The 21730-nt window shown below is 48.7% G+C and overlaps 8 protein-coding genes across 8 annotated transcripts; 5 read left to right on the top strand and 3 right to left on the bottom strand.

Annotated features, from left to right (window-relative positions):
- Window positions 1-1656: 1656 nt before the first annotated feature.
- N7481_000065 (alpha-amylase) lies at window positions 1657-3260 on the top strand (the record flags this gene model as incomplete). Its single annotated transcript, XM_057259284.1, has 3 exons — window positions 1657-1856; window positions 1910-2549; window positions 2613-3260. The coding sequence occupies 3 exons, from the start codon at window positions 1657-1659 to the stop codon at window positions 3258-3260; spliced, it is 1488 nt and encodes a 495-aa protein (XP_057127116.1).
- Window positions 3261-3909: 649 nt separating this feature from the next.
- N7481_000064 (alpha-amylase) lies at window positions 3910-6017 on the top strand (the record flags this gene model as incomplete). Its single annotated transcript, XM_057259283.1, has 7 exons — window positions 3910-3948; window positions 4098-4563; window positions 4623-5218; window positions 5291-5314; window positions 5379-5399; window positions 5473-5689; window positions 5743-6017. 7 exons carry the CDS (start codon window positions 3910-3912, stop codon window positions 6015-6017), a joined length of 1638 nt encoding a protein of 545 aa, XP_057127115.1.
- Window positions 6018-7588: 1571 nt separating this feature from the next.
- Window positions 7589-8393, top strand: N7481_000063 (GPI anchored serine-threonine rich family protein; the record flags this gene model as incomplete). The annotated part of the gene is made up of 4 exons (XM_057259282.1): window positions 7589-7637; window positions 7693-7771; window positions 7822-7953; window positions 8009-8393. The coding sequence occupies 4 exons, from the start codon at window positions 7589-7591 to the stop codon at window positions 8391-8393; spliced, it is 645 nt and encodes a 214-aa protein (XP_057127114.1).
- Window positions 8394-9252: 859 nt separating this feature from the next.
- N7481_000062 (DNA/RNA non-specific endonuclease) lies at window positions 9253-10242 on the top strand (the record flags this gene model as incomplete). Its single annotated transcript, XM_057259281.1, has 1 exon — window positions 9253-10242. The coding sequence occupies one exon, from the start codon at window positions 9253-9255 to the stop codon at window positions 10240-10242; it is 990 nt and encodes a 329-aa protein (XP_057127113.1).
- A 378-nt stretch (window positions 10243-10620) lies between these two features.
- On the bottom strand, window positions 10621-13797 carry N7481_000061 (uncharacterized protein; the record flags this gene model as incomplete). The annotated part of the gene is made up of 1 exon (XM_057259280.1): window positions 10621-13797. One exon carries the CDS (start codon window positions 13795-13797, stop codon window positions 10621-10623), a length of 3177 nt encoding a protein of 1058 aa, XP_057127112.1.
- Window positions 13798-15635: 1838 nt separating this feature from the next.
- N7481_000060 (uncharacterized protein) lies at window positions 15636-16308 on the top strand (the record flags this gene model as incomplete). Its single annotated transcript, XM_057259279.1, has 2 exons — window positions 15636-15920; window positions 15985-16308. The coding sequence occupies 2 exons, from the start codon at window positions 15636-15638 to the stop codon at window positions 16306-16308; spliced, it is 609 nt and encodes a 202-aa protein (XP_057127111.1).
- A 189-nt stretch (window positions 16309-16497) lies between these two features.
- N7481_000059 (xylulokinase) lies at window positions 16498-18858 on the bottom strand (the record flags this gene model as incomplete). The annotated part of the gene is made up of 3 exons (XM_057259278.1): window positions 16498-17730; window positions 17797-18306; window positions 18856-18858. The coding sequence occupies 3 exons, from the start codon at window positions 18856-18858 to the stop codon at window positions 16498-16500; spliced, it is 1746 nt and encodes a 581-aa protein (XP_057127110.1).
- An 869-nt stretch (window positions 18859-19727) lies between these two features.
- N7481_000058 (homoserine O-acetyltransferase family protein) lies at window positions 19728-21293 on the bottom strand (the record flags this gene model as incomplete). Its single annotated transcript, XM_057259277.1, has 1 exon — window positions 19728-21293. One exon carries the CDS (start codon window positions 21291-21293, stop codon window positions 19728-19730), a length of 1566 nt encoding a protein of 521 aa, XP_057127109.1.
- Between the last annotated feature and the right edge of the window lie 437 nt (window positions 21294-21730).

The following is a 21730-nucleotide window of genomic DNA, read 5'->3' as shown; positions in this document are numbered from 1 at the left end:
ACAACGGTGGAGAACGGAAATCATGAAGAAAAGAAACAAGAAAAAACTCCACTATAATAGAGGCTCCGAGATTTGAAACCGCGGTTCTGGTCAATTTTCCTGGGCGTCAGAGATTTAAATCCGTAATTTTTCGAGAGTTATATCGATGACTGATGTGGAAATCGATGTAACTTTCTCGATCGGGCTGTTTCTTGCCTAGAATTCTCATGCATCGTGATGAAATTCAATTACATACAACGTGGCGTATTTCGCCGATCCCTGAGGCTTCAGATAAGCTTGATAGTTGACAGCCACTGAGATATTTGTGGGGCTCAGGTATCATTGGGTGTCATATACAGTACGAGTACGTATATACGCTGTATATGTAACAAGCCCAAAACGTTGCTGGTAATCCCATGGCTACCTAACCGGGGTCGCCGTCCTCATTGATTAGATACCACTCGGTCTTCAGTCTTGACAATCATACAGCCAGGGTGTTCATGCCACTGTTGCATCCCCCAATTTGGTATCGTTCTTCAATTGGCCAAATTTAGCTACACTGTGACTGTTGATAAGCTATGTACTTGGCAAAATGTGCTTTGCTTTTTCATGCGAACCATAGTTAATTTCACCCACATGGTGACTGTCATGTCTCTGATACGAAAACATTGGCTGGTCATCGCCAGGTACCCGTCGGATAAAAGGAAAATCTCGGTTCTGTTGTTCTCCCAGCCTTTCTTGGCCTCCTAGGTTTAGCTTTGTTATCGAGGTGTGTGGAAATGAAAATAAGACACCCCCCCCTCTCCACTATATGGCAAGTTGTCTCGGGCCCTCGACTATTCTAGATGGGGCACGAGAGACTCTGGAAGAACCATTGTATGGAACGGAGGAACTCTGTCCTTTGCTACCTGTCCTTTGCTATCATCCTTGAGCCCCAAGCTCCGGAACTCCGACCAGAAATAGATGGGAAGAGTAGCCACGGCAATCAAACCCATCATCTTTTGGCATCGATTATCCAGGATGACTCAACAGATCCATACTGAAGGATCTCACTCCTAGTGATAATTTTGAGGCATAGTTCTATACTATTACTGACTGCCAAGCTATGAATGATCCTATTATCGCCATCCTCGAACCTTTGCCTCGGCTTTCCAGTGCTAGTCATTGCCGACTAAAGTAACAGCCCTGCACAAGACCTAGATTAGGTCAAGTTCCAGGGTTCAACGCCGAAATCAAGGAACTCACTATTGCTAATAACGATTCTTGTCCCACACTAGCGTACTATGGATCGTCGCAATTGTGCGGCCCCTACTACTAGTAGGTCTTCGGTCTTTTCAGTGGCCCCTCCCTAATTCTTCACCTCCACGAGAGCAACTCTACAGTCCACTCTGGGGTAAACCCCTTCACACTCATTTTGCACACAGTGCACTTCCACATTCGTTCATTTTTTGATCTCATGTCACTCATTATAAATCTAATTTCACCATCCTTCCGGATCGTTTGACACACTCTTTGCCCCTTGAAACCTTCGACCGGCCCAGATACCCCTGATGAGCCACAATGCGACTGAAAGCAGATATGTCCCATCTGACGAGGATATTGGCCCTTGGCTGTATGATTCAGCTCTCAGCCGCTGCAGGTATTGCTGAGTGGAAGTCCAGGTCGATTTACCAGACGATGACCGACCGTTTCGCGCGCACAGACGGATCAACAGTTTCACCATGCAACACGACCGCGGGGCTTTATTGCGGAGGGACATGGAGGGGTACAATAGACAAGCTCGACTATATTCAAGGGATGGGATTCGATGCTGTCATGATCTCTCCTATAACTGAAAATGTTGAGGGTCGAGTTTCCTACGGTGAAGCCTACCACGGGTACTGGCCGGTGGACCTCTATTCGCTGAATTCACATTTCGGAACTCAACAAGATTTGCTGGATCTCAGCGATGCTGTGCATTCCCGGGGATGTATCTCATGATGGATACTGTCATTAACAACATGGCCTACGTCACTAATGGGAGCAACCCAGCCACCCATATTGACTACTCGGTCTTCACGCCATTTAATAATTCCGATTACTTTCACCCCTACTGCAAAATCACGGACTGGACCAATTACACCAACGCACAGAACTGTCAAACTGGAGATAAGATCGTGCCCCTTCCAGACCTCTTCACTGAGCATAAAGATGTCCAGAACCTCCTCGAGAAATGGGCACAGGATACGATGGAAACGTATTCGATTGATGGACTTCGAATCGATGCCGCCAAACACGTCAGCTCAGGATTTCTACACAGTTTTGACAAGTCAACGAGCGCATTCATGACCGGAGAGGTGCTTGAAATGAGCAAGGACATCATTTGTGATTACCAACACAACTACATCCAAAGCCTTCCAAACTATCCAATCTACTACGCGATGCTGGAGGCTTTTACAAAAGGCAACATCACCCGTCTCGCGACGGACGTAATCGAGATGAAGGCAATTTGTCCCGATGTGACAGGCCTTGTTTCCTTTTCCGAGAACCACGATGTGCAGCGTATTGCTAGCTTCAACGATGATATTGCAGTATGTCATCACTCTCACAGCTCTCTTCAAAACATTTTGTCTTACTCTTAATTTCTTCCTCAGCTCGCGAAAAATATCCTTGCCTTCACCATTCTTTTTGACGGCATCCCGATGATCTACCAAGGGCAAGAACAACATCTCAAGGGCTCTGGCACTCCATTAAATCGACAGGCCCTGTGGCTGTCTGAATACAACTCCGATTCTGTTCTCTACAAGTTGATCTCTAAGCTCAATGCTATCAAGAGCCACGCCCAAAGGATAGACAAAAATTACATCCACACCGAATCGCGTGCTGTCTTTGAAGGCGGAAGTGAGCTTGCCTTTGTGAAAGGTATTGAGGGGCTCCAAGTTCTCATGCTCCTCTCAAGTCAGGGCAAATCTGGCAAACCCTACACTCTCAGTTTACCATTCAGCTTCAATGCCGGCACACAGGTCACCGAGGTGCTTAATTGTAAAAATTACACTGTCGACAATCAAGGTGAATTGAAGCTCGACATGGACGCAGGCGAACCTCGAGTTTTCTTTCCCACCAAATACATGGGAGGCAGTGGTCTTTGTGGATATTCATCCTCCAACATCAGCCTTGCAGATCTCAAGATGGGCTACTCATCGGGCAAATCTCTCGGGAATCCTACGCGTGTAAACCCGACCGGTACAATTTTGGTTTCCTTTATTCTCTTGCTGCTTTTAAGCATTGAAAGGCTCTTTTAAGTTATGTAAGAGCACGTCTCATGTCTCGATTAAATGCGACTTTTTCCCCCAAGCTTTCTGCAGATACCTACTTCTCCCGTGCTTAATGAATGTACTATTATCACCCTCAGTCTCAATGGTTTATTGTACCAGTACTATTAGTGGATAGAGTGGTCTTTCTAGGCCAACTGCAAGGTTTATGAATTTATCAACTCGTGGAAGCGTTCGTATTTCTTTTTTTTCAAAAATTGGAAGGTTAATTACTGAACACAAGGCCTGGAATCTCATTCTTAACCGGTTCCTCGAATCCGGCAATTCTGCGCCGTCGGCTATCATTACAAGAATTATATTCGACCGAAATATGCCTATATACGCATTTATGGCGTAAACTGACTTTGGAACTGTTCGACTACCCTCAAACTGTTGGCGCAAGGATAGGCACCAACTCAGGGCTCCTTCACGTATGTTCCGCCGGTGATCGCAAACGTATTGTAACGGTAATGAAGACATCCGAGACATGTAAATTACAACAAACTCGAATTTTATGGTGCGGTCCACTCATCGAATTTTCTACGCCCCACACAATACCAACCCGTCCACTTCCTGGACCCTGGAAGAAAAAACAGTAACGGTGATCTATTTGGGAAGTTTTCAAAATAGCCTGAGACCAATGCCAATGGGCCACTTGGAGTATCCACATTGCTATCCGGTATACGCAGACATATGCCAGATTGTGATTGCCTCCCCATATCGAGTGTTGAACTTCATGCGTTGTTAGATACAACACCAAAATGTCATCGTTTCTTTCATGTTTCAGCACCCGCCGCCGACATGAACAAAGGGTACTGAAGCAAAAAGAAGGTAAGATTTTTTGGAGCACATCACGGCTTGATATTTGATTTTGACGTATCCAAAGACGCAGCAAGATTCCTAGACCGACTACCTTCATGGAATACATCAGATAATTCACTCATTTTTCAAGCGTTCGAGTGGCATGTCCCCTCGGATAAGCGCCATTGGTATCGCTTGAAATGTTTACTTCCGGAATGGCAAGCGATGGGTATTGATCACATATGGATCCCGCCGGGTTGTAAGGGCATGGACCCCAACGGGAATGGGTATGATATCTACGATCTCTTCGACCTTGGAGAATTTGATCAAAAAGGCGCCATTTCGACCAAATGGGGAGACTTCATGGAACTGCAAGAGATGATACGCGAAGCGAAATTTCTTGGAGTCAACGTCATTTGGGATGCAGTTCTGAACCATAAAGCCGGGGCGGACTATTCTGAAGGCTTCCAAGCCATTGCCGTTGACCCGAAAGGTACGCTCCAAGTTCTCATGAAAAACTACTATTTGGGCCGATTAACAATAAGTTTACAGAAAGAAACAAAGATATATCCAGTCCACAAGAAATTCATGGCTGGACAGGCTTCGATTTCTCCGGTCGCGGAGATAAGTATAGTAGCATGAAATATCACTGGCAACACTTCACAGGTGTCGATTGGGACCAGAAACTGGAGACGAACGACATTTATAAAATACTTGGGCCTGAAAAGGACTGGGCATCAGACGTTTCGACAGAGAATGGAAATTATGACTACCTCATGTTTGCCGATCTTGAACACTCGAACCCCGAAGTCTGCGCCGATCTTCTTCACTGGGGTTCCTGGATCACGAACCTTTTGTCTATCAGTGGAATGAGACTCGATGCTGCGAAACATTTCTCAACTCGGTTTCAAAAGAAGTTTATTCAACACGTTCGAGATAACTCCAATCCCAAATTCTTCGTGATAGGAGAATACTGGGCTCACAATGTCTCTGACATTCAAGACTATTTGGAGAACCTTGACTACCAGGCTATGGCATACGATGTGCCTCTTCTGAAGAAGTTTTCTACAATTTCGGAAACTCCATGCGCCGACTTACGCACCATCTTCAGTGATACTCTGGTACAATCAAGGCCTGGCCATGCGGTGGTAAGATACCTATGAGACAAGCCACTGTTTTATTGCAACTGCTAATTCATTTCTTTTATTTTTTCTAAAAAGACCTTTGTTGCGAATCATGACACGGTATGTACCTTATCTAACCAGAGGCCCCTTTTTTGTCCCGAGTAACCAAGCTAACAGTAAAAAGCAACCTGGACAAATGCTCGAGGTAAGCTGAATCGTCACTTGTCACATCAGACCTGGTTCGGTCGCGGTGCTGGGAAAAGCTAATATCTGTCCAGACCCCTGTCGCCTCGTCATTCAAACTAGCCGCATATGCTTTGATACTCCTCAGAAAGGATGGACTTCCCTGTATATTCTACGGCGATATGTATGGGCTGAACGTGGAAGGTTCAAGGGCGCCGGCATGCGACGGAAAGCTCCCACTTTTGGCGCAAGCACGCAAGCAGTTCGCCTATGGAGAGCAAGAAAATTACTTCGATGAGCCAAATTGTGTTGGTTCGTGTTGCTCAGCCCTCGTATTGTTATCTTGGTCGCTAATGAGGTGGCAGGGTTCGTGCGCTACGGAAACGCCAATCACTCCGGCCTGGCCTGTCTTATCAGCAACGGCGGCCGAAGCAAAAAACGCATGTTCATTGGTAGACAACATACGAACACACAATGGATAGATATATTAGGCTACCATGACAGGCGAGTCGTTATCGACAAACGAGGCTATGGCAATTTCCCAATTAACGCCTCATGCGTTGGAGTTTGGGTGGAAGCTACTGCCGTGCGACGAGATCACTTGGAAAAGAACTTGTACGCTAGGTTATTCCTACTCTAGCCGAACACTTATTCTGCGGTATTATTTACACTAACACTGGCTTTATAGGACCTCGAATCTTTATGAGCTCTAATGTTGGATTGCGGGCTCGATCTTAATGTAATGGGGGGTAAATGTAGCATCATGGACTAATTCTTCTTTACTTCAGGAACTGTACAAATCATCGGTAATGAAAAGTCAATTCAAGATCGATCGCGTAATTCGGGTGAGAGATGTATGCTGAACTCTGCATAATTAGCCCACATATACGGCCGTATAGAGTAAGACATTTCCTCGAATCGAAACTTTGTCGGTCCAAGCTCGGGAGAATTCCGTGTGTGGCTTGACCGCCGGTGATCCGAAACTGCAGTGCGATATGCCATTCACGCATGTCTCAGTGTGACCCAATAAAAACAGATTTCTCACCATTGATAGCCATGTGTGGCGCCCGTAACTTATTTTGTGTATCAGGACACCCGCTAAAGAATCCCTGTGGCTTGGGCGGTAAATGGCCAATCGAGATGGCGCCTTATAGCACGCAGATCTCGCGGCCTTGGCTCCCCGAGATTATCTGTATCTTTGCTTAGGAATAGTCTATTCTCTACTTCGGCCTGAATTAACCCGATCTATTCAAATTATTCCCCCTTTCGATATTTAGAATAAATCTGGAAGGATATTCTACAACAAAATATTTCTTTCTGCTTGCGATCGGTACCCAACTTTTAAGCCGACTATTTTTATCAACGGCGGATCTTGTCTTGGCAGGGCGAGATTCGGTGGAGTCTATAAAAACAGCTTTTCCTTTTTGGGATTTAAACCTAACGATTAAAAAAGTATTGAATAATTTGTATGGAAACTTGTTTTGATACAAAAATACCCTAAGCGGATAAATTCATACCATGTACGGGCCCTTGGGGCAAACTTGTCATGGTGGTGGTGGGTGGTGATACATACTCGTACATGCATAAGGGAACTTCGTTGACACCTCCTTCACCGACTCACGCCACTCACACCGGAAACACGCGATTACGCCGTCTGACGCAGGCTCTGTCTCGACATGACCGTTGAAATACTACTAAGCCCCAAGTGGTAGGGTTCCGCGATTAGTTGGGTACCCATCTCAGCAAAGTATGTATGCATGTATCCTATCATCAGAAGGCGTATGTACTGGCCCAGTCAATCTTGATTCTCTATGGGAATTTCGTTTCGGGTCAAGTGAGACTCAATGCTGCCTGGCTGGGGCGAGTGCCGTATTTTTCCGCTGGGGCGATACGGTTCCCCATCCAGGGTCCATTTGCTTCAGAGACATCTTAGAGACATCAGGTACCGAACAAGATGGATCAGAGGATACTGCATAGTGGTTCACAGGATGAGAATGATAGAACAGGTTATGAGAGTTGACTAAATTTTCCCGAAAACTATTTTAAGCGATTTTGTGTAATTTGATTCACCACCTGGCTGGGTTTGGTTCGTACTTTATAACTTTGGTCTCCCGAACGCTGTTCAAGATATCATCTTTCAATTCAGAAGAATTACACACCGTTAGACCCTACGTGAATTCCCTCTTCATTTTATCTATAATATTCATCACGATGCGTTGGTCTATTGTTGCCCTGGCCCCTCTGGCCGTCTCTGTTGCCGGTAAGTTAGGCCTGACTGGGGTTGAAGGACGCTATAGGAATGCTTACTTTGTCAGCTCTTTCCGTGGATGAGCCCAAGAAGGGAGCCGAAATTGATTCTTCCAAGTCCTTCGTCGTGAAGTGGTCTACTGTTGAGTATGTTTCTTTCTATTTGACCTTTGGGATTGACGACTAAACTAGAAAAGATCCGATCCTTCGAGCTTCGACATCTACCTCGTGAACAACGCCATCTACCCCAGTGTCGACAAGAAGATTGCGACCGGGATTGATACCTCCAAGGGATCCTACACTGTCGACGACCTTGACCTCTCCGCTGGGTATAGTGCTTCAGATTTCTCCGCTCAGGATGACTCAAATCTAACTTACCGATAGTCATGGGTACCAAATCAACCTCCTCTCCGACTCCAAGCTCAACACCGGAATCCTCGCACAGTCCCAGCAGTTCAACGTGACCGGTAACCCCCACAGTTCCTCTTCTACCACCATCACCACTTCCTCCTCTTCCACCACCACTGGTGCTTCGACCAAGGATACTACTCTCAGTGGAACTCTCGTCAAGACTACTTCCGATGGCACTGCTATCACCACTGCCACTTCCGCTGGCTCTAGCACTGCCTCCAGTGGCTCTGCGTCCGGCTCTGCGACTGGAACTTCCTCGGCCACCCCTACCACTGTCCCCAATGGCGGTGCTTCCCTTGTAGCTCACCCCATGGCCATCGCTGGAGTCTTCGCCGGTGCCTTGGCTTTTGCTCTGTAAGGCATTTTCAACGGCAAACTGAGAGTCTGGACTCATCTCTTGGATGGGGATGGTCGCGGATATAAAATTCATGCGATAAGTTGGAGGCTTGCTTGTTTTTCTTAGATTTCTTTGGTTTCCCCTGCTTTTGTTTTACCTGTATGCTGAAACCCAAAGAGAAATGTCTTGAGATGATGCGAATGCTGTTTTCTTCGACAGCTCACTAGTCTTCACGATTTAGCTTTCTCTTCTTAATTTAATTTGATACTACAAGACGAATGATCATTTGAATGTACACCCTTGAGGCTTATGTGCAGGCGTCCCAGGGTTCCCGTTGCTGCCTGGCTCCAAGTCCCTTCCTCTCTTTAGATTTCTGGACATGCTGGTAGTACTATTACTTTCATGGCTCTGTCATTGACACGGTACTTAGTACTAGCCTTCAAGTTTCAATATTGGAATAATAATGTTGCTAGTGGACACTGCAGGGTTCCTGGTCCGGGTCAGGTATCACATCCATGGATATATATTGTGTAGTATATTCAAGGCCTTTAAGCTCAAGTTCTAAAACCAGAACCTCTGGCAGAACCTTACTGGCAGGTGACCTCATTAGATATTCTCTAATGGCTCATCCAAGGTTATGCATGATCTTCTAAATGCAACCCTACCAATAAATACTAGTACTACTACTAGTAAATACTAACTTCATCAAGTGAGGTCGTCTGGTGATATCCGCATGTGACCGCTGATTGGCCCGTGACTCTCCGCATTTCTTTTTTCTCCGTCAACAAGATCAACTTCAACTTGATCTTCTTTCTTCCTCCTCCCCACCTTTCAACCTCCAACCTTCTTGCGAGATCCAGCTGTCCTGATCTCAGCAATAATGTCCAAGGCAACTTTCGCCGTCATCGCTGCGGCCAGTGCCGCCACTGGCGCCGGTGTCACGGCACTGTTGTACTCCTCCAAACCAACTCGTCCCCAGCAACAACAGCACCAACAACAACAACAACTTCCTCCTTCTCCCACTGGCACCGTCAAAGTACCCTCCATAACCCCAACTCCCATTCTCGCAACCAAGGCCACCGGCCCTGTCGATCCAGCCGGTATTCTCCAATATGGCTTCCCCGGCCCAAGCGCCGACGAGCTCAACACCCTCCCCTTACACGGCGCTTATGACCGACGAACCCGTAACCCATCCTGGGTCGCCGAACATATCACGCCCGAATCTCTGGTCATGAAGAACGCAGACCGCAAACACAGCACTTTCGCAGAGGACACCACCATCCCAGCCATCTTCCGCGCCAAATTGGCCGACTATTTCCGCTCCGGCTACGATCGCGGCCACCAAGTGCCTGCCGCAGACGCGAAATGGTCTCAGGATGCCATGGACGGCACTTTCTTGCTCAGTAACATGTGTCCCCAGGTCGGCGAGGGTTTTAATCGTGACTACTGGGCGCATTTTGAGGACTTTGGTCGCAAGTTGACGGGTCGGTATCCTTCTGTTCGCATCGTGACGGGCCCGCTCTATCTGCCTCATCGCGATCCTGATGGGAAGTGGCGCGTTAACTATGAGGTTATTGGTACCCCGCCTAATGTTGCTGTTCCTACCCATTTCTACAAGGTTATCTTTGCTGAGGATGGGTCCAATTCGCCTACGAGCAAGGTTGCTCTTGGTGCGTTTGTGTTGCCTAATGCTCGCATTCCGAATGACAAGAGACTTTCCGATTTCGAGGTTCCTCTTGAGGCGGTGGAGCGTGCGTCTGGTCTGGAGTTTGCGTCCAAGTTGGACCTTGGTCGGAGGAAGAGGTTGTGTCAGGAGGTCAAGTGCGAAATTACCGTTCGTGAGTTCAACAATGCTCAGAAGAAGCGCTGAGAGTCACGCTGGGAGAGTTGAAGGGTAAGAGCAGTTAGGGGCGAGACTATATGTCTTTTCGCCATTCCAAGTGTATCGATACTATTTTTTTGGCCCTGATGGCCTTGTATATTTAGGACTTGAGCCTTGCATAGTTCGGGCGTTCAACCCTCATGGGTTCATCCAAATCGTCGACTTAAATTCATGGATATGAGTTAGGGTCAGGAAATTCTGACCCTCAAATTGAATTTCAAAGTCTTTAGCATTTTAATGATTGCCATTAAATTAAAAAGGGAGGCATCGATGGGGGTATACGCAGTTACGTGAGTGCAAAATAAACATAAAATAAAACAAAAGCAACGCCAACAGCAATTCATCCAAGGCCGATGGATCATCGGACTAACCATCCGTTCGGCGCGGGATATTTGCATCTACCTGCCGGCTGTCTGGCCACCAATAGTCATCTTCCAGCGCTTCATCAGGCGTTTCCACCAATTCGCCGTGGGACATATCATCAGGGATTTCATCAGGAATGATTTGTGGAACTTGTTCAGGGCTTTCCATCTTGAATGTGGTTGGGCTGGGGGCTGGAGGCAATTTGACACGTCTTGGTGTAATCGGTCCGTCGTCATCATCGTCCGAAATAGTCAAGTCAATGATGTCGGCCTGTATCGGCTGCGCGGTGGGCTTGTCTTGCTCGTTGCTCGGCAATGGCCGTTTTGCCTTTTTGAGAACAGGAGCATGGGACTCTTCGCCGTTACTGCTCATGGATATATGAGAGCTCGCGCGCTTCCGCTTTTGCGAGCTTTGTAGATGGCCAGTAGATTGGCCGACTGTCGGTTGAGGTTTGGATGGTCGAGAGAGTGCTGGCTGAGGAGGTGCTGGTTGAGCATTCCTCGAATCATTGCAAGCATGAGCAAGGTTGAATACCCGCTGTAACTCCTTTCTAGAATGTTCATCGAGACCATTTCGGTCCTTCAATGGTGGCCCTTGGAACTGGCGAAGTTGGTGTTCCTCTAGAAGGGGTGCCTGTGCTACACTTTCCGCTGGCGCATCAGCATCAATGCCTCGTGGCCACCGCGCAAAGGGACCGGAATATTTAGGGCCTTGCACTGGTCCATAGAGCGGATTAATTGTCAACTGGCAAGATTCCAACAGCTGACGCGCAGCGGCTACTCCTGTCATTTCAGAAGAAGGCTGTTCCGGTTGGTTGTCGCAAGCTTGTTCTTGAACAGGTGCGTACTCGAAATTGAAGAGCCCCGGTTCAGGGTCCGCACAAGGACCAGAAGACAAGACATGGATCCCACCTGCATTATCACCCACAAGAAGATGGGCATTGTCGGGCGAAAAGACAGCACCCATGACTCCATCGTTGAATTTTGCAACGTTGGAAACCAGGGCGTCCTCAGTGGCGCGTCGGATGTCCCATTGCTTGAGAAAGCCATCAGATGCACCTGTGTAGAACTGGTCGATCGATGTACCCCATAAAGCAGCCCGAACACCTACGTCCGCATATTCCCGGCGAATCTCGTGATTAATTGGGTAATCTGCCTCGCCATGCCGTAGTTTGTGAAGTAGTGTATTCGGGTAGCGAACATCCCACACATAAGTACTCCCGTCCGTGCAGCTAGCAGTCATATGGTTGGATCCGAATGGACAGAAGGTAGTCTCATTGATGTCCACAGCCGGGCAGGCAAAAGAGTGGCTGTGGATGGCCTTACTTGCGGAGGGATTGTAGCTATAAACGTTGACGAGCGATTGGGATCCAGGAGGATAGGACTTGTGGTCTCTCATTGAACTCGCTGTCGCAAATGTGGGCATCGAGGGATGCCACTTGATGTCGAAAATGTTCTGTGAGTCTGGACTCAGCTTGATTGTAGTCACTGATGACTCTTCAAGCTTCCACATGCCCAAATGCCCATAACGTGCCACGTGAATATCTTCCGCGTCATCCGTCCGTTGCACCATACCACCAACGAGAAGGTTCCTCGTTCCAGGTGAATTTCCCCAGATCAGGTTCGTGGGGGATAATTCCACGTTCTTCTGACCGGAATACCGAGCAAGATGAAGGTTCTCATAAGACACCAATGAGCCCAAATTCCAGAGGCGAAAGCCGCTCTTGGTACCTGTGGCAAGTAGATTCGGTCTATATTTCGAAGCCGCCATGACCTCAACTTGAGCGTCATGAGTGAGCGTTCGGACACAGGAAGCCCCATACCCAATATCCCACATTTTTACCGTCTTGTCGAAGCTCGCGGAATAGAGCTGTTCCCCGACCCACTGCGTGGAGGAGACTGTTGCAAAAAGACGCGAGTCCTGCGTGCTGGTTGGGTTTTCACGACGTATCCAGTGATCGGGAAGTTCCATGAGTGAATTCCGTGACAAATCCCCTAAAACCAAGTTATTGCCTCGATTATAGTCACCGCCGTGTGTCGTTGCTCCCGCGGCAAAACGGGTACCATCCGGTGACCATGCTATGCTGGTAATATCATTTGAGGCTCCCTTCCAGCTTCGCCAAGGGGTCAGCTCTGAGAGCCTATCGGTATAGGCATGATTGTAGTAGGAATTACTTATGAATCGACCTTGTTGTCTATTGCGGAGGAGATGTCCAATGCTCGGTCGTTCGCGCGAAGACCCACTGCCTAAACTTTGCGGGGTCTGGGAGTCCACCGGGGTGGAAGAGATCAATGAGGTATTTGATGGCCTAGGAGATGATGCTCCACTGCTGGCCTCATTGCCACGACTCCTGTCTGCGGCTTCTGCTTCTGCTGGTTCCAACTCGAGCCCGACTAGTGCACGGACATTATAGGTGATTGGATCCCTCCTGGCGCGGCTGGAACGCCGGGGAGGAGAATCTTTGGGGATCGGCGCGGGAGAGCCTGAGGAGGCTCTGGACGACTGGTGGGACTGGTATTCCGAGGAGGAGTCTCGTTCGCGAGTATGTCGGGAAGCAATAGGCCGGGGGATGGTGGGGATTATAGTCGGTCGAGTGGATGCCTTTTTCTGGCGAGAACTGCCTGCTCGTTGGGGTTGATATTCTATTATCCTGGCGGGGGTCATTTGATTGGCGTTGCTGACGGTAGCAGTCTTTCGGAGCTGGTCCCTGGGAGCTTGGCGAGGTGTTTCATTGCCAGGCGGTCGTGTTGATAAGGAACTCGAAGTGGAGGTAGGGGTGGAAGCAGTAGAGGGGAAGGATTGATGAGGTGAGAGTGACGGATAGTTGATGTTCTCAGTTGCGACGGGGATGGGGATGGGGCGTTGGGTGGAACAGTTGGCGAAGTGAAATTTGAAAAAAGGGGATTGAATATTACTAGTACTAGTATTCCGTTCGGCAGTACCCGTGGTGCGGTATTCTGTTGTCTGAGCATTGGGGCCTTCTTTCCATGGCGCGAGTGTGGGTGTACTACTAGTACTATCCCAAAGACTGGTCGCAAAGAAACAATCGGATTGACCCTTCGGGGGATTCCTAGAGCCAACAGTGAAACGGTATAGGAGCTGTTCGGCCTCGAAAGGGATATTTCTCGGTTTCTTTGGTCGCAAAACGCGACTTCGATATGAAGACGACGCGTCGGACATGTCGAGGTTGACGTTCACGACTAAGGACGGGGATCACGATTAGCGCGAGTGTACTATAAGTAGCATCGAGTGCGCATGTAGGCGGAGGAGCACTATACCATATCGCAGAGAGAGGTAGTACCGAGCACCAGTTGAAGAGAGGGAGTTAACTGGGCGAACTTGAATCCTGGGGAAGTCAACTTGAATCTGGTTGAAGTTGAAGTTGAAGTTGAAGGCGGTTAGAGGGCGGTGGCCTCAGGCATAAACACAACAAACACTTTACTACATCATACAGTAGTTATACGTTACTAGTCAGTGTGCTTATAGTATAACTAGACTATCATACATATCATTATCACAGACGATTCGCCTTTTCACGCAATTGTTTCTTGACACTGACTGGAGTACCCCAATGTACCCATTCCGTCAAATCTCTACTCCCTGTCCAAAGACTGGGCGGGGCGGAAGAGAATCATGAATTACCCTGAGGCTCATATTAATCCCATTTTCCGCAGCGAATGTGTTGAATCCCGATACCTGTCTTCGGGTTATTGACCCAGCTGTGTTTGCGAACAGGCGCACAACCAACTGTGTTAGACGCGGTGCAGCAATCTGAAAGGAATAGATAGAGGCTTTCAGAGTATCCACGAGGAAGGAAAGATACCATTCATTCCCATCAATAATGCACATATCTGCACGTAGGCAGAGCTTTTGGAGACTGCCTACGTGACGGGATACCGAGTAGTGAAGAATGAGTTATTATTAAATTGTACCCGCAGCAGCCTGATCCCAGTGGATATCATTCCCTTATGAGGTACGGAGTATCGTGCAGTATCGTGAGCTATTACAAATTGAAATAGATAGTCGATTCAAGGAACAGAGCACGATGATATTGACACAGACAGCCGCAGAATTCCTAGTTTTGAATGATGCTAGGATGCCTAAGATACTCTAACGGGCCCAACCATAAGCTCTAGGACTTTCCTGTGGGTTTGTTGAGAAGGTGAGTGATTCAGTGGAAAGAAAAGGTACAAATTTTTCTGTTTCATTATGGTAAGACAATTCTCCTGACGGATGAGTGGATGGATGGATTCCAAGATTTAATTTGCCATGACGCCTGACAGTTGAAAGTGATACTAAGACTGGTAGTGTCAGGATATCGCCCTGGATCTGTATTTAGTTACTACTAGTAGTACAAGTTGACTGTACTACTTCCTGTAAACGAACTTAGAACCTCGTCAAGACCTACTGTGGCCTAATTTCTATTGCCAATATGAGGCTGCTCTGATGGTGTGCGAGACTAGGCTAGCCAAGAAGATAGAGGGAGCCTATTTCCGGTGTACTTTAGTCGAAAGTTTAGAAGAAATTGTCAGAAGTTAAGCGACGATGCCAGGACTAAGTGCCGCTCCATAATAGTAGTAACCGACTTAGTAGGGTTTATGCTAGTTAAATAGCCACATAAGACTCGGAACATCTGCCGTAAGTAATGAGTAGAGATAGTATTCTAGGTTTACAATCTACTAGCATACCTAGTCTTCCAATGTTGAATCGGAAGGAACCTTCAAGTTACTGCTACAAGTACTACTTAGACTAGATCACTGACGTACCCCTTCGATGCCTGAAATAAGCTTCCACCTGTAAATTAGCGGAATATTTGCAGAGATACGTAATACGTACCACCGGCGCTGCCTGAGCTTCTTCAAGTTGGGGGCCGAAGATCGTACAAGTAAAGGTATAAAGGACCTGGCACATCCCACGTCTGAGCATTTCAATCAATTCAAGTCGAGAACTTTCTAGAAGTATTGAAGAACGATTTCATTCATTTAACCCCATTCGACACCACCAACTTGAACTTAACCATGCCTGTCACGGAGATCGCCTTACTCCACCTCAAGACACCCACACCATCGGACCCTCTCAAGGCGGTTTTTCTTGAAGCCCAACAGGAACAATCCCAGTACTCCGGCCATCGAGTCAATTTCCTGCGCTCCTTGGACGACCAGAGGGATTTCTTCTTGCTGGGTGGCTGGGAGTCGGTGGCCCTGCATTGTGGTGAATGGGTGGCCTCAGAGATCAATCAGCGACTACTTGCGAAGCTGAAAGATGAAGTAGATATTGGGTATATGTTTCATTTGGATGTTGATGTGGGTTGAGAGAGAAAGCAACCGGGTAGCAGGATGCAATCAAGCTGACACTCCCTCTCTTTAGCCGTCTACTCCCATTCCGATATCCGCACCAGTCATCGGAGTAGTTCGCTGCTTCATTGAAAAAGATAACAAGGAGGAATTCGATCATCTCTTCAAGGCTGGCCTGTCCGATTTGGAAAAGTTCACGGCTCCCCATCCCTGCTTTGGAGGTTGGAGAATTGACAAGGAGGGCGAGGATGAAGAATTTATTCTTTTGAGTGGGTGGAATTCGGTCGAGCATCATCATGAGTTTCATAAGTCTGAGTTGTCGAAGGAGTTTGCGAAGACAAAGTCGGTGATCAAGAATACTGAGGTTAAGCATGTGCGTCTAGAGAACTGGGAGTGAGGGATAGTATCGCCTTGGAGGATCTCGTCAGTGCCGATTCTAGGACTTACTAGTCACTACCGAGATGATGCATAAACTTAAATATTGAATAAGATCGCTTTTATAAACAGGCTATCTATGTGCCTTGACTCGAAGTCGGGAATTACCATGAGTACATGGAAGTCATCGATATACTCCATATACTCCCCTCTATACCGTCTCAAGCCCCTTGGCCAGCACTTGCTGCACAACATAATTTTCCATCTTCTCAAATCCATCAACAGCCTTGCCATACTGCTCAAACACACCCTTCTGGTATCCATCCGCGATCTTCTCAATAAACTGCTCCTCCTGCCACCGTTGGCCGATGAGGTTCTCGAAGGTCTGACCGGGCGCACGCTCCATTCCCCAGACAGCCTTGTACGCGGCGCCGAGGGCACAGGCATTATCTCCAATGTCCAATTTGTAAACACCTTCCACACCGCCAAGAATCTCGCCTGCGATCTTGGCAATGGCCTCGTTCTTGGATCCACCTCCGACCAGGTAGACTCGGCGTGGTTGCGCGGGGAGACCGTTTCCGGGACTGGAAGTCAGACCGCGGGAGCGCAGGCGGAGGGACAGGAATTGACTCTCGACAATGGCGCGGGCTTCATCATGTGGGGCGGTCCATCCGGACGTGGTTTCTTGTAGGTCGCCTGTCTCGGGGTTGTAGGTGAAGCGCCATTGGCCGGATGGGAGGTTCGGAACGATCTCCGGTCGCGGGAAGAAGAGACCCATCTTCATTGGATCGGTTGAGCTCTTTTGTCCTAGTGGTTGGCTCTCCAGAGCGATCTTGTCGAAATTGGTCCAGGGCTGGGCCGGGGTATCCTTGAGGGAATCATTAATCGCGTCTCGCACGTACTCGCGGGCTAGACCGCCATTTTTATAGCACAGCATGAACATATAGAGACCCGCCGTTGTGGGATGGTTGAAGAAGTGGGTGGCGGGATCGGGCATGTAGCTTGGAGTGGACATGAGGAAAGTTGTAGAGGTTCCGAGAGATACCATCGCGTCGGAAGGTCGGAGAGGGAGGGCGAGGATGGTGGCTGGGTTATCGCCGGTAGCTGGGATCACTGTGCAGTCAGGGCTGAAGCCATAGCGCTGCGTATAATATGGGTGGACGGAGCCCAGGTGCAGTCCTCCATCCTCGGGCACTTCACCCAGCTTTTGCTTCAGATCGTTAAGCTCGAACTTGCCGGAGCACAGCTTGAGAATTTGTTCATCGTAGGCACCCTTCTTGATATTCCATAAGTTCATCCCGCATACATCGGAGATATCAAAAGGCGCAATGTGGCCGAGGAAAAGTGAGGCAATGAAAGAGGACACCAGGGAGATTCGGGATGTCTTGCTATACACTTCGGGGTGCTTCCTCGTGAAGCGGAGAATCTGGGGACCTGTGAATCTCTAGAGACAGAAACCTCAATTAGCTTTATTCGGGATCCATGTTATGATGCGCACTGCGGCTCTTACATGATGGGCCTTGCTTCCAGTGGCCTGGGCCAGTTGCTCTTGACCACCAAGGGCAGCATCGAACTCGTCGCATTCTTTCTGGGTGCTGGAGTCCTGCCAATTGGGACTGTAGGGATGGGAGAAGGCGGCGGGGAGTTGATCTTGAAGAGACTTGGACGCATCCAAGCTGCGAAGGAGATTCTCTGCCTCATTGCCCCAGTAGACACTTCCATGTTGTTGTCCCGCACCGCTGATCCCCTTGACCCGACTGAAGTCTAGCCCTTGCTTGCGCAAACTGTCGAGAACGGTATCCATAGCCTGTAGCCATAATGCGACCGGAGCGAAGACTTCATGTTCGGCTTCGTTCGTCAGCACGCCCTTTTTGATGGGGAAACCGGTAGAATCGGCATCGAAGTCGAATTTGGCGATGTAGACGACCTTGAGATCGGAGTTAACGACCAGGCCCTTGAGTTGCTGGGTTGACAGGTCGAAACCGATGTAGAGGGGGGGATTGCGACATGTCGACTGGTACTGTGAGAACTCACAATGGGACAATTGTGAGCAATTTAGGGGAAAGGAGTAGGGGGAAAGAGGAATCGTAAGAATGGGAGGGGAATAGAAGATAATAGTAATTGAGGCAAGTCAATCGCGGGGTGGAAGGTTGATCCAGTTAGGTCGGGATGATGTCAAAGCTCCACCACTCGGGTTGAACTTGCTATTTTAGCCGGAGTCACGGGGGGGGTCACGGGGGTCACGGGGGTCACTACTCCGTAGTATACCAGCAGTACGGGGTATACTACGGAGTAGTATTAACTAAATAGTAAGACGTGTTTTTCCTTTCTGGGTCTTTCTTATTTTTCCCTTTCGGGTTCTCCTCGGCTCCACTCGGAGCTCTCCAGGGCTGTCCGGCTAAATTGCTGATGTCTCTGCTAAATGTCGGTTGAATACATTCAATACTACTATGAATAGTCTGCCCCACACGAAATATGGGGAATGGGGGAACGAGGAAAATTTTGAATTAAAGGTATGACATTTTGTCAGGACATGTTAGTTGATTGAGAATGTAAAGAACGGAACTACCATCTGGCGGAGAAGGTTGCGAATTTCCAGGGCATGATATGACTGGTTGTCCCGTGAAGACACATTCGGCGGAAAAAGAGCAGATGGAGATGGAATGATAGAGGATTGGTTGTGGAATACATCATTGAAATACCGGCAGCACAGACTCAGCGAGTACAGGGTGTTGTGCGAGTTAGAGCTCGTCTGAATATGCTCCCCGATTATAAAAAGCAGCTCCAGTGGAAGGGCGGTCCATCATGATACTAGAGCATTGTTCGAGGATGGGAACAGTAGAGAGACACAATGATAGTAGTGATCAGGGAGTAGAAGATGAGAGAGCGAAGCTATCTACTACTAGTAGTATACCTTAAGGCTTAAGGTAGGGAAGGAACAGCACTGGCAATTTTCCTCAACAACAGAATCTCAGAAGCATGAACGTAAGGATGATAGTATGCGAATATCTGGAGATCTAGAGAGAGAGCGAGGCATTGTCTGAAGCCATGTAGTAATTCAATACACTGCGAATAGCTTCTCGAAGATAAGTTAATAACCCTGAAAACCAAAAGAAACCTGAATATAATTAGCATACTAGTAGTATACTAACTATAGTGAGAGAGACGATCACAGTAGAAAATACCTAGGTACTAGTACTATGTAGCATTGAAGAAAGCTCTCCAGGGCTGAGCTCAAAGGGACTGGTAGACAGTTATAGCATTGTAGACCAGGTGACTAAGCCTGTGGAACATAACTAGGGCTCTGGCCTTTGTCCTCAGTAAATAGATTGGAGTGGCATGCACAAATCACAAAAACGCCCGCCTATGCATTATTTTCATCGTTGGTGCGAGGTATGTACAACATTCACAAATTACAGCGATCCATCATTGCCATCACTCTTACTGCAGGAACCGACCCAGCGGACCCCCGACATTCTTCAAGTCCAAAAGGAATGTATCATGTCCAAACATCGAGACATCTTCGCCTAGCTCGATGTGCTTCACGGTTTTGTTGCCGCCTGCGCGGAGGGTCTCGGCGATTTCACGCTGCTGCCACGCGGGGAAGAGAATATCACTGGCCACTCCCATCACGAGGACCTCGTGGTTCTTGAGACCGGCCAGGCCGGTGACGAGGTCGCGTGGGGGTCCATCGGGGCTGCCGGAGACAGCTTGGTCTGTGGGTGGAATAGAGGCGGTTACCTCGGGCTGTTCCTCATAGGGCTGGTCTGGGAGGGTGAGAGTGCAAGTGGGGTCAGAGACATTAGGTGAGATACCTCCCTTAGCAATGCGGAACTCCGATTCGGCACGGCGACGACGGGTCTCTGATTCATGAGCGTGGCCGAGATCGAACAGGTCCATGGCCTTGGACACATAGAGAAGACTGTTCGGGTCGAATTCCAGGCACCACTTTTCACCGGCATGGTCGAGGTAGGTCTCAATCAGGAAGTCGGGGCACAGTGCCGGCTGCTTGCTGGGGTCGGCACGGCGGCGTCCGAATCGGTTCTCCCACTCGGGGCCACTGCGGTAAGTGACAGTTGCAATCTCTCGGGCAAGCTTCATGCCGGAGTGAGGGGGAATAGAATCATAGTAGAAGCCGCGTGCCCAGTTGGGGTCCATCATTAGAACCTGGCGTTGGGTGTGTCGCATCGCAATGCTGTAAGGATGGCTGCGTGCACAACCGCTGATGCTTACGATCTTCCCCACGCGCTCCGGGAAGAGAACGCCAGCGGCTAGACTTTGCATACCTCCCATGCTGGAACCCACGGAGGCCGCGAGCTTCTCAATACCAAGCGCGTCGAGCAAGCGGAACTGAGCTCGTACCATGTCGTCTACTGTCAGGATCGGGAATCGGGTCGCATAGCGTTCTCCGTCAGAAGGGTCAGTGGAGGAGGGTCCAGTAGAACCGAAGCAGCCACCTAAAACGTTTGTGCAGATGATATGGTATTTATCGGTATCGAGAGGTAGTCCGGGGCCAATGAACTTCTCCCACCATCCGGGGTTGGGGTTGGAGGGGGTGCTGTGAGCATGACTTGAGGCGGACAAGCCAGTGTGTAGAAGGATCGCATTGCTCTTGTCACTGTTTAGCTGACCCCATGATTCGTATGCAATATCAAATTCTGGCAGGACTCCACCCCAATCCAACAGAATTGATTTCTCGCTGTGAAATCGTTTATGTTCTCCGGCGGTGTATGAGGGTTCGGGACCGGATTCGAGTGAGCGGGCGGAGAGCAGTGCAGACCGTGCCTCTTGCGCATCCAGACAAGGAAAGGACATGGCCGGATTGGAGGAGTCCTTAGACGCGGCACTGGTCGAGGAAAGACGTGGGGAGCCAGTGTATTTCAGTTGCGACTGCGACAGTGTCAACGGGCGACGGGCTGCGGCGAGGATGGACGAGTCGCTGGGTCGCCATTGTGGGACTCGCGCGGAGCGAGATGCATTGCGGAAAGCTCCGTGGAGCAAACGCATCGTGGGATAATGATATCTGGTGAGATTCGAGAGGAGAATAACAATTGAAGAGTTACAAATGCACTCAGAAGATGAGATGGTTATCAAGCAAGTTGCCGCCCGAGAGATCAGGCCACAACTTATCCTTAAAAGGAAGGCGGTGGTACTTTCCAGCATGGCGTCATGCATCTCACTTCTGATTGGTCGGAGCTCCCCGCGGATTCCCCGACTCCGGGTTCGCCTTGCCCGATTGGGAATTCTTATACTTCCAAGGTTCAGCAAGACGAAAGAAAGTTGAATTCAAGTACAGAATGCTCATTTGGGCCTACATCAAGGTCAGATTTCGGAATTTTGGGGTTTCCGCAAGTCTAAAAACACTAAAGACTTTATTTTCATATTAGTAGTAGTACTACTAGTAGTACTTTATACTATTTCATGCATCTGAAACTATTTGATTC

Source organism: Penicillium waksmanii (assembly GCF_028829765.1).
Source record: "Penicillium waksmanii strain IBT 27052 chromosome Unknown utg000001l:1.0-4852451.0:1.0-4856178.0, whole genome shotgun sequence".
Classification (NCBI taxonomy): Eukaryota; Fungi; Ascomycota; class Eurotiomycetes; order Eurotiales; family Aspergillaceae; genus Penicillium; species Penicillium waksmanii.
Note: the sequence above shows the minus strand (reverse complement) of the source record. Positions and strands in the feature narration are given on the sequence as shown.